The 12,206-nt window shown below is 46.3% G+C and overlaps 1 protein-coding gene across 1 annotated transcript in view; it reads left to right on the forward strand.

The window, feature by feature from the left end:
• The window catches only part of PLCXD2 (phosphatidylinositol specific phospholipase C X domain containing 2), a 25,420-nt gene extending 15,389 nt beyond the window's left edge, over positions 1 to 10,031 (forward strand). Inside the window, exons 3-4 of the mRNA XM_035315137.1 lie at positions 5,620 to 5,861; positions 8,584 to 10,031. Of these exons, the coding sequence (XP_035171028.1) occupies positions 5,620 to 5,861; positions 8,584 to 8,746 (405 nt within the window). The 3' untranslated portion in view covers positions 8,747 to 10,031. The remainder of the gene's footprint in view (positions 1 to 5,619; positions 5,862 to 8,583) is intronic.
• Positions 10,032 to 12,206: the final 2,175 nt, after the last annotated feature.

Genomic DNA, 12,206 nt, shown 5'->3' on the forward strand with positions numbered 1-12,206 from the left:
CAACTCCCTTGGATTACAGAGAAGTAATTTTCTACTGCAAAAACACAGCTTTGTTTCTCACAAACTGAAGTATAAGGAGTCAAATGTTGCGTGGAACAAAGACAGAAAAGCAGAATTTAGCATTTGTCTTACATATTTTTTTCACATCTTTTGTTATTTTGCTACTACAGAGATCTATAAAAGCATGAAGGACAAGGGGAGGATATATAATACACATTTGGTCACTGTGTCTTGTATGAGGCCCAGAAATTAAATTAGCCATTAGGAAGTTCTCAACAACCAGAAGGAAGTGGCTCTTCACACGCTGTGCATCTCTAAACTTGCTTCAGGAGGTTGTAGATGCAACTCTTTACGTAGTTTCAAAGAGCAACAGGGCAACTGAACATCCCTGCAGAGAACATGCAGTAAGTTCCCTTGGATTCCATTCCCAAACAGGTACATGGAAGATTGCTGGGAACAGTCAGCACGCATTTACCAAGTAGAAGTCGTAGCACCAGCTTGATGGCCTTCATTTGTCTGTCTGCATGAGCAAGATGGGGGAAGGGAATGTATTTCATAGAATCATAAAATCAGTGAAGTTGGAAAAAACATCCAAAGGGGCTGGACCTAGATGATATTTGAGGTCCCTTCCAACCCAAGCCTTTCTGTGGTTCCCCCAGGAATTCTCAGGTGTGGTACAACGGCAGTCGACACTAGAAGTGAGATTGCCCAAAGAGACCGGCTGTCTGGGGGAGCTCCCACAAGGACCGCTCCATCCACTGACCCTCTAAAGCTCTGAGTTGTAAAGGACAGGAGCCATGAACCATACTGACCAATGAGGACCATCATATGTGCTTTGATAGATGGCGAGACACCATAACTTTTGGTGATGAGCGTAATTAGTTTATTGCTATGAGGCGCTTTCTAATAACTCTAGGAATGCTTGTTTGTACATCCCCAAAGCAAACAAAGCAAAATAACCTGGCTGTTAAATGGATGCAGGCAGTTGCCACTGAAGGAAATGAAACTGTTTGCAGGTGTCGTTTCCATGGCCCCAAGGGTGGCACGAAGAAGCTTTTATGGGCAGCAATTCCCTTGAACCTGGAGCCTTGAGGCTTCAGGAGCCTTCAGGCCAGGGAAACGCATGGATTTCTCGGTCTCACTGCCCTCTCCTGACAGCCACGGATGGCTCTCCCCAGACAGCAGGGCATGGCCTACCCCAGCCTCCTGCCCAGGGGCTCCCTGCAGAGCCCCCAGCCCCTGGCCCTGCTGGATGCCCTCCTCTGGTCCCATGTCTGTGCCCTCCACCTGGGCTCTGTGATGCACTCGTTGGTGTCACAGAGCTGGCAGCGACCTCACAGTCTCACTCCTGCTTTTATCCCCCAGTGACAGCAGCCACCGAGGCCAGTGTCGCTCGGAGAGGCATCTCCAGAGGATGGCACAGGCGCTTGTCTCCAGTTCCAGCATGCTGGATGCCCTGGGACTGGCACTTCACGGCTGCTTCTGCCTCGGCCCCGGCCTCGTCCTGCTCCTGGTGGCCTGGGCTACCCTGTGCTGCTGCCGCAGCGCCTCAGGCAAACGGCACCAGGTAGGAGGGAGGCTCCAGGCCAGCCCTTCTCATGGAGCCCCGCAGGGCAGGGAGCTCAGGGGGATCCCTCGTGGGACAGGACACGAGGCTTCTCAGTGGGCTCAGCTGGGGCCAGGCTCACTGGGGTGCTGCTCTTTGCCAGCAGGTGTGTGCCGGGAGTCAAGGCAGTGGAAGGTGCCGCAAGACAGACAACTCAGAGCTCTCGTTGGCCCTGGCTCCTGCAGGCGCCGGGGTCCCCTCGGGCCCCGCTGCTGCCCAGGGCTGGGCTGCATCCGAGCCGGGGGCAGCCAGGCCCCACCTTCAGAGGCCAGCTGGCCACATGGCCCCGGCGCAGGGCCCATCCCCACAGACACTTGCTCACAGCGCTCTGCGTGCCCCATCTCTTGCAGATGCTGAGGCGTCAGAAGGCTGCAGGAGCAGCATGCTCTGGGTGGGCAGCAGACCCATGGGCACGCTGCTCTGCTATGATTGGGACTGTGGGCGCTGCAGCAAGGCTGTCAGGGAGAGGCAGCAGCGGCTCCTGGCTAGGCAGGCAAGACCCTTCTGCGGTCTGTACTCCTTCTCTCGGGACTCCACCAATTCCTGGCGGCACGGGGCCACGGCCAGCTCATTCTGCCCAGCCATGCGAACAACCCTCAGGTCCAGGTGGCAGCCAGTGCTGCGGAAGAGGAAGCAGAGGAGGCTCTTTTCCCAGCATACTGCACTGAACACCCAGGGGGCAACCACGCTTCCCTGTGATGCTGGGCCTCTCAGACAGGCCGAGGAGTTCATCAGGATGGCTCCTGTGTGCCATGAGGCCAGCTTGCCCCCCACCACAGGATCTGATGTGGCTCACAAGGATGGCGTCCTGCCTGCTGGTGTGGATCCTCTTCCTGTGGGAAGGCTGGAAGAAGGACTGGGCTTCTGGAAGCTCCTGCGGATGCACACCCTGAGGAAGTCCATAGAGACCAAGCTGGGAGCTCTCCCCACCATGGTGCAGCGGTCCTACAGGAGGTACACATACAGGATGGCACGTCGCACAGCTCCCACACTGATGCATTCCCGTCCTGCCCCCTCCTACTTCTGTTCACCGGAGGCCCTGTTCCTGCCTGTGGACGTGCGGGAGTTCCTGGAGATGCACATCCAGGAGAAGAAGCTGCGCCACTACTGGGGCCTGCCTGCAGGGTCGCTGGCAGAGCCCCGGCACTGCCATCAGTCCTCTAAGAGCAGCGTGCCACGCTCCACGTTCAGCACCGCCCTCAGGACTCCGGGTTGGGCACCAGGATAGCAGGTGTCTGACGGAAAACATCATCTGCTGCCTGTGCTGCGAGGGACAGAAGCTGCAAAGGAACGTGGCGGCCTCCCCATCACTGACTCTTCCTAGCCCTGTTCAATCCATTAAACCCATTCCTATTACAACTCCACCTCTTCTGGGCAGTTCACTGATATGAGCAGAGATGTCTGGGAGGGCTCTGAGGCTCACCGTGGCACCGACGAACCAGGGCTGTGGGATGAAGAACATGGCACCACTGACGGTGCTGTCCACCTCAGCAGAGTGGGACTTCAGAGAGCAGCCCCTGCACAGGGCTCATGGGACCATTTTGATGTCCCTCATTGGGCTCTTGTGCTGCTGTGAGATCCTGGGAGCACTGGCAGGGAAGTGAAAGGCAGGCACAGGGTGGCTCTGGGAGAGCAGCAACACCTTGGCTGTTTGTGTCCTCGTTAGGTGGCGAGGCCACCTCAGGGTGCCAAAGGGAAGTCCCGATGGGGGCAGGCAAATGAAGAGGGGATCACATGGTGGATGTGTCTGTCTTGGTTAATGTCCACCCTGGGCCATATCATGCCATTCCCTCGCGCCTTGCTGGGCACAGGCCAGTCATGAAGTGGCTAAATAAAAAGTGCCAGGAGTGCCGCGTACAGGACGTGCCAACAGGAGAGGACTGGCTTGGCAGTTAGCACAGGCATTTTGTGTGGGGCAGGGCGGGGCGCAGGGAGGATCCTCTCCTCTCTTTCCCACTTCCCTTTCTCTTCTTCTTCTCTCCTTTGGGAACTCTGCCTCATAATTTACTGTGGTGGGCACCTCTCGCAGCTCACTATTCACAATATTAATTGTATGTTACTAAAATACAGGAGTATCAGTGAGAGTAACCAACACTCCCATGGCAGCTCAGTCAAGGACTCAGAGCAAAATGGTCAACGGCCTCCCAGGAAAGTCTCCAAGGGAGAGAAAAAACCCAAGCACAGGCTGGCTGTGGGCTAAAAGCAGGAGCTACCAGACAAGAGAACACGAAAGCGGCACATGTCAGCCTAAACACTGCCAACTTTTGTTTAGACATCCAGCCTTTTTTAGGATTTCAACTAAGAATAACAAGTGAGAGCCAGGGGTGTGCTGAGGGGGGGAGTTTCTCCCAACCACAGAGAACATCATGAAACTGTCTCTTGAGGAAAATTTAACAAGCAAGGGAATGAAAGCAGGGTGATATAAAGAGTTCAGTAATGGACGTATGTAGGACCAGAGAGAAGTCACCAGTTTAGAATGGATAACACTGCCCTCCCACAGGCCTCTTGCTGGGGCAAATAAGCTCTGCTAAATGTATAGGAAGGTGCCCCTCACGTTTTGTGGAATGTTTCTAGGGCCTATCTATCCCTTGGCATTACTGCTAGTGCTACATAAAAAGCTCATCTGTAACCCTTTAATTTCTCCTTTCTTATGTTTTGAGAACTTGTGATCCTTGTTTTACTGTTCCCACACTGCTCATCCTGTTTTTCTCAGGCTGCTACCTTATTTTGGAACAGTGAGGCCTTCTACTGTCCACTTACCTACTTAGCATTTCTCCTTATTATGACTACACAACTCCCTTGGATTACAGAGAAGTAATTTTCTACTGCAAAAACACAACTTTGTTTTTCACAAGGCCCTTACTGCTTTGCCTCACAAGTCTGCTAGGATCCAAAAAAGGATCATTTGAAAGGTTGGTTGGTAAGTGTTGCACCTTTGTGCTGACCTATATATATTTTATACCTTAGAAGGTATAAAATACCGTTCTCTGATTTAGAGGATGCATTACTGAAAGAAAGGCTGACTTCAGTAACATCCAGTAAGTGAAACTGAAATGCTGGATGGCCTGGTGTGCTTCCTCCATTTAGGAGTTACGTAGGAGATAGCAAGATAGCTAAAATCCTTAACTTTGATGGTTATGGTCTCTGACAGTGCTTTGAAATGCTTTCAAGTGAGATGCTTTGAATGACATGACACTATGCTCCTGGCCACTCTTTCCTTTTAAACTGATGACCTGTAAAGCCCGAAGTAATCCTGTCCTCCTAGCTAATCCAAATGATCTCAGCTCTTGTTGGTAAATTTCTTGGCAGTTATGACTCAGGAGGAATTACCTTTTTTTGCTTAATCCTGGTTTTACTGCTATGCTAGTTCTAGTAGTAACGCATAAGCACTAAGTAGTGCTCCATGCTGCTTATAAATAAAATAGTTAAGAACCGTCTTTAGTTAATAACCGTCTGTGATAAATGATTGATTCTCAAATAGAATTCCAGTTAAAGTTAGCAATTTATTAGAGGAATAAAGGCAAGCAAACAGCGCTAGGCGCACCGGGAGTCTCTGTTCCACCAAGACGCACACCCCACAGTTCCCATTTCGGGCTTATATCTCCTCTACTAATGCATATTCATTGGTGGGTGTGTCCTCTTTCGAGCATGCCTTCTTCTGCTGGAATCTTCTCGAACCTTCCCGAGCCCAGACCACATGCATGCTCCGCCCCCCCCAGTCTTCCGCCTAGCAACAACACTGGTCCAGGCTGTTCCTGTCAGGTGGCCATTACAGAACACAAGGACTATATACAGACGTTAACCACCGAATATAAAACCATATCCATACATTGATCACCAAACACAACAGCTATATACATACAGTAACCATCTCCATTTCTCCAGTCTTGTGGTTATACAAGGATATATAAGACAGTCACATTCTATCATGTGGCCCTAGCATTGCTCTACGTTGACATGAATCAGATGAACATATCTCACACGTCTTTTCTACTTTTTCTTGTTTCTGTTAGGTTCTTATTTTCTACCACTACCCTTTGTGTCGGGAATTTCCCTTTCTATGGCCAGGGAATAAAATGCCAGCACCATGGGCTAATACAACCAACGTGCACAAACTCCTACAGTTCCTGGAGACCACTCTCGAAGAACGAAGTCGTTATGGGACTTTTCATGTTTCTCAAGCAATTCTTACCCCTCGAGTGAAAACTATTGCGCGACATCTAATCCGTGGTCTGAAGAACACGCTTGTTCGTAGGTAAGGACTTGCCTTGATCGTTTGTTGTTAAAACGTTTCATGTTGAAGTGGCACTGAGGAACCAAGTAACTGTAATGTTTGCCTAAAAGTAGGATTTTCAGACCTTCTAGAGAGCATGCAGTTTTGCTTCATTACCATTGCTGGGGTGAGAGATTTGCAGTCATTAAAAATCATGGCATATTAAAAATAGAAATGTAAATGTGTACGTATATATTGTAAGCATAAGTTTGCTTTTTGGTAACTGGAGCTTTTTGAGTGTAATTCCATAAAACTGCACCTGGTGTTCCCAACTTAAAACTTGAATTTGGGGCTGGGGGGGAGGAAATTGTGCTACAGGAGAAAATGCAAGTCTTCTGCAGGCTCTGTTTTGCATTCTTCTGGACAAGTCCGATTCCTATCATGACCCAAATTGAATGACATGGGGCAGTAATTTATCTCAGGGTTTTTACGAAAAATTAAATGAACAGTTTGACTTTGCTTTTCCCATTGGCCATTGTACAACTTCCTTATTAGTAAGATAATTAGAAAAGGGTTTGGCTGTATGTAGTGCAGAGTGCCAGTAACTTTTGATAACGTTAACACCATAAACAGGACAAGGTCTATGTGGTTTTGCTTTACCGTATTACCTTGTAGCCTGTTGGCCAAAACTTGCCAAAACTTAGCAAAACTCTTAACAGTCCTGGTAGGATCCAGTCTCCTGTCTTGGTGTTTAGTAGTGCCTGTTTTGATGTCACTAGCACGTTATCTTGCAACAGTGATATTAAGTTCTAAATTACACTTGAGTAGGTGGGCACAACCGCCTTAATGGGCTCTGTTGTGACTGTCATTGTAATTATCTTGGCAACTGAGCTTCATAGTAAGCACTGAGTAAACACCCACCCACATCTATAGCTGCCAGTTCATGTTCCCTTTTTGGGAGAATTATTGTTCATTTTAGCAGTAATTACAGTATGATTATTTTGAGACAAAAGTCAGTGTCACTGCTTTTCTTAAAAATTCTTTCTAAAAAGAGCAAATGTTGTGGTTTTGCAATCACACAAGCTGCTGACAAAAATAAGGAAATTCCGGGCAAAGTGTAAGTCATGGAGGTTTCAGTCTCCTTCCTGTTTAGAGACATGAGGCTAGAAAGAGATGATTAAATATGCGAGGTGTTTGCCACAATATATTCAGGTATCCTCTTCGGCTTGTTCTTGGCTCGTACCAGTGTGTTCAGCATTAAACACTAGATGGTGCTCAGGTGCTTTCAGACTGGTGCTTGCTGCCACAAGTTGCACGAATGTAAATACATGTGGTTGCTGGGAATACTTAGCAGAGACCATAGATATCTTACTGCGAGTTGTGTGCTTAATGTACTGCTGTCTCATGATTTAAACTCAGCCAGATCACACTGAATTTCTATTTTTAAACTGGTAAAGAATCTAATTTAATGGAATGAGTGAACAGTATTGTTTCAAGTGATTTTCTTTTGGCACCAACCTAGACTTTTAGTCTCTGAGAATCTGTATGCCTTGCTTAGCTCCGTCCTTTCCTTCCCACCCCATCCCATCATTGCCACTTGTGAACTGAAAACTTAAAATGGAGGCCATGGTCTGCTGAAGCATGATTTCTCCTGTGCATTTATCCGTGGTGGCTGATCTGTGTGCACAAATCTGCCTTGGCAATTATGTAGATGTCTGCTTTCTGATACAGAAACTTTGCCAAAGTATGAACATTGAAGTGTTCCTGAGCTCTGTCTAAAGGAGAAATGTGCAACATTTGCATTCAGCTGACAAAGGCTGTATTGCCACTTAGTACAAGCAGCAGCTCTTCCTTTACTTTTCCTTCTTTTAGTTCTTGAAGTTGTTTGTTTTTTCTGGAGCGAGAGCAGTGAGGTGGTTGAGTTTTATCCATGTGCTGTTAGCTAATCCTTGTGCCTGCTGTTCTCCTGTTTAATATATGCATATTACAGCACTAATTTAAATAATTCTGATATACTTAGTCATTTGTCTTTGTGCTGAAAACCCTGGGGTTTGAATATTAGAGTACAAAAGAACTTGTGCAGACTCCTGACTTGCAGTCTGTCCAAGAAATAACTGAAATTTCTCTCCACTGCAGAGCTGAAACAATTCCTGGCACGCTTTGCCCTTCCACAGTTGCAATAACGTGTGGTGGGATGCTCAGCTGGAGCTGAGCTCCAGAGGGTGGACTCAGCTTTGCTTTCCCTCATCCTGTTGTTCTGGGTGGGTCTGGAGGTTGAAAGGTGTTTGGTAGAAATGCCCTGTGTGCTGTCCCCAACAGCTTCTTTCCTGCCTGCCCTCGGGCAAAGGTGGGCATGGGGACAGACACCTTGGGCCAGAGGGCCTTGTCTTGTGCCATGCTGAAGTCTGAGATAATAAGCTTCTGGTGCAAATTGCAAGAACAAACTGGGATTGAAACTCTTGTAGTGCAGCATTAACTCCTGAAGCACGGTCTGCTAGGTGAAAATAAAGTTCACAAATCTTACTTTGTCTACATGGTAGTTTAGATTGACTGACCAACATTCCTATTAGACAAGTAATGACAGTGTGCTACGTTAAACACTTTTCTCATCATCCTGATTGTGTTTTTTGGGTGGCAGTGAAGACCCAATCACAAATGTGAGATAGCATAACTTGCAAACAGCATGCTGTATACAAAATAATGAAAGTGTTTATAGAGGAGAGTGTCTCTTAAAATGTTTAATCTTCTCTTTTATTTTCTTTAGGAACCTGCCCATGATTTTGAATTGGGTGAAAGCACAGAAACCAGGTGTTATGGGTGTGAACATAATTACATCAGACTTTGTGGAGCTGGTTGACTTTGCTGCTACAGTTATTGCATTAAATGACCTTCTTCTAGAAGAGGATGAATCTACATCTAAATCCTGATGTGTCCCACTTGTACTCCTCTGTGAACGTCTTTGAGCTATGCTAAACATGTTAAGTGAAACCTACTATAATCTCGATTTCAAACAAAGTTTTGTAGAGGAGTTGTGGTTAAAAATCATATACAGAAGGTTTTCTTCTCTGGGGGGGGTAGTGGATCTGAGTGGAACACAGAGTACTGTCTGAGTGCTGCTGCATGGCTTTTTGTGGCTACATGTTTGACTAAGTTATGCACACATCTGCTGCAGTACAGAGTGTTGTCTGCTTGCCAACAAGAGGCTGGCCTCTGAAGCAGATGTACCCAATTATTGTATGTGTCTCCCTGGTGACTAGGCTCACCGTGTCTTCCTGTATGCATCCTGCTTATTTCTCAACTCAAGGACTCAAACCAAGGATCCTTGCTGATCCTTCTGTAGCATTTTTACCAGGGCAGCCAAGACCTTTTCGTTCTTTGGCCACCTCAGGCATAGCTGGTCTCAGCTGGATGCTGCTGTTGTATTCATTACACTGTTTTAGACACTACCTCTGACTGACTTGGAGGAAAAAAGGCGTGATATTGTTGTTCAGGGGCAAGTTGTTTTACACTGTGAATATCCTAACTGTTCTTTGGGCCTGAGATACAAAGGCTTGGTATGTACTTTCTCTTTGGGCTCCAAACTCTTTCTGGACCTCTTTATTTTACGTTTAAACAGGGTTGCATTGAAGTATTAATGTGTATCTCTTCTGGTATTAATTTGGAAATCTGGACAATATTCAGTCCTCAGATAATGAGGATCATAACTCAGTCTGAATTCATGTTGTGAGACATACCTTAAACTTCTCTTTCATTTGCTGGTCACTTATTTCATCCATCAAGATCTGTGGGGAAAGCTTCTCACCCAGATGCTCCTTATGTGGACAGATGTGGCCAAGTGGGAGTTTGCTTGGTATTAAAAAAATTAGAACTGAGAGGGGACTGCTCAAAACCTAAATAATGAATCTGATTTTGGCAATATACAGCGAATTCCTAAATCGGACCCAAATGTTATGTTTGCAGTCAGAACCCACGCAGCTACAGGGGAGGAATTTCCCCAGCCTTTGACCACTTGAGAGAAAGTAAGCAGTACCCACGTGGGCGAGCAGGCATCAGCTAACTCTTTGTGTAGTCATACTCAGATTTGTGTTAATTCACAACAAAACATGACCACATGCTTGAGCTGATGCAGTCATATGTTGGTACTTCTGAGCACTTAATTGACCAGCTGATAGCAGCCCTACAGTCTGCTTATGGTGGATTTGAAAGAAAAAAGTGACCGGCTAACAGATACTTCTTGATCATCTTCATAAGGCAACTGTTGGTGTGATAATTGTTCAGTGGTTATTAACTTGTATTAATCTTTGAGCTATTTATAAGAGAATGGATCATCATTACAGGTGGTTTATTCAAAAGAAAAACAACTCTCTGGATTTATTACTTGTTATCCTATCCTGTGTCTGCCATCGTGGTATGTCAGCACAGAAATCCAAAACCATGTTGCTTGTTGGTCACAACTCTGAACTCAGGACAAGTTTACCTAAAGGTTTGCAAACCTTCCACGTGAACCTTGGCCAAGTTCTGAGCAGGCTGATCTGATTTATGTTTGGTGCAGGGTTTTCATTAGTTCTTCACATTTCTTTTAAATAACATCCTTTTTTTCTGGGGGGGGGGTAGAGAGGGATCTGTCTTTTGGTCTTTCTCCTTTCCTCATGTGTTTCAGCAAGGGGGGAGAAGTCATTCAAAGCAGTTTTTAGGAACTCAAGTTCCACTTTCTAATATAAAACTTGGAAAACACCAGCAGAGGATTTGGATTGTACCTTGTTGATTAAACTTTTGGAACATGGTGTGAACAGTGCTATTTTGTTCGCAAAATTAACATACCTGTTTTTTTCCATAGTTGGATCTTGTTCGTGTACTTCTTGCATGGCCAAAACTGAAACTCCGTAATAGTATTAAATGTACAGGTAGGGTTTCAGTGGTCTTTTACCTACAAATTGTCTTAGAGCTCAGACCTCAGAGCAACTTGCATTGCATGCCTCTGAGGCAGAAATAACATATTTGCAAAGTCTCCTGCAGGACAAGATGAGAAGATGAAATATGTATGATGTTTGCATTTGACCCTGAATATATTTTGTACTGTATATATCTACCTCAAGAGATCTATTCAGGCTTAACAAATATTTATATTGTGTGTGCAGAATACTGCCTGTGTTGTTAGTCCTTCTGTTCTATTTATTTCAGTAGAGATGTGGTGATTGTAACTCAGGGCATTGGTTAGGTATTTTTGAGTATGAACTCAAGTTTCTTGACCTCAAATTTCCTTTAGATATTTTCTGCTCTCTCTTGCCTCGTGAAATAGGACAAAGGAGTGCTAGGTGCTGAGAGTATTAGCAGAGAGACAAAAAATCAAACTTAGGTTTAGGATTAATGGAGTAGGAGGAAGACAGGTCTGTCAGTTTGGTCTGTCCAAAGAGATTCCTGTGTTGATGGAGAGCAGTGCTTGGTGTTTTGCCTCTCTGAGGAACCTGACAGTCTCAGCAGCGAAGAGGGCAATTGGCAGGTATGGTATCTTCTGCAGATACTCTGGGTGACGTTAATGCAGATGTTTAGATTCGGTTTTAGGGTAGCCTTAAACTGTCTGAAGTAACATGAACTGCCTTTCTCCTGTTACACAGCATGACCCAAAACAAAGCTGATCGTATATAATGGGCTTGTATTTCTCGGGCAGAGCCCCACGACATATCCAGATGCCCTCCCAGTTTGTGAAACTGAGCTCATCTTGGATCTGGGCTTGGAGCTATGACCTCTTATTACTTGTGTAATGCTGGAAAATAAGAAGGTGAGCTGGGCAGGAAGTGAGGATCAGGGAACAGCAGTGGATTGCATCCAGTGCCCACGTTCAAGGTGTGTGGCAGCAGCATGGAGCGGGGATGGCAGTGGGCTCGGCTCATTCTGAGAGACTCAGCTGTGAGTCTGGCCTCTGAGTGGGCTGCAGCTGGCTCTAGCATGGAACAGCTAGCAGCCCGCATGGTGCTGTGCCTCTAAGTTCGAGGAAAATGGAGACAGACACTAATGCAGGAGAAGGCTAAGGGTTCCATGTGGCTGATGCAGACCTTTGTCTGTTGCATATCATCTCAGTCTTGCTTGTATCTTCCTAAAGCAGTAGAAGTCACTTGTAAATAGTTCAGATGTAAAACTCCCCGAGGAGAATTGTTCTGTGGACTTGGTCTTTCTGTAGATAGTGGGAGAAGAAAAGCGGGTAAATAGTAGCTACTGGAAGCAAAATACTTGAAATGTGTGTTCTTGAATAATTATTCATAGGGTTTGTTATTACAGATTCAGTTTACTTATATGCTGTTTGACTGTCGCTTCTCTTCCTAATGTGCAGCTGCTGAATGCTGAGCTCGCTGCTGCTGTTGCCGTTCTCCTGGCATGCCTGAGGCGCAG

This window comes from Oxyura jamaicensis, chromosome 1, assembly GCF_011077185.1.
Source record: "Oxyura jamaicensis isolate SHBP4307 breed ruddy duck chromosome 1, BPBGC_Ojam_1.0, whole genome shotgun sequence".
In the NCBI taxonomy this organism is placed as follows: domain Eukaryota; kingdom Metazoa; phylum Chordata; class Aves; order Anseriformes; family Anatidae; genus Oxyura; species Oxyura jamaicensis.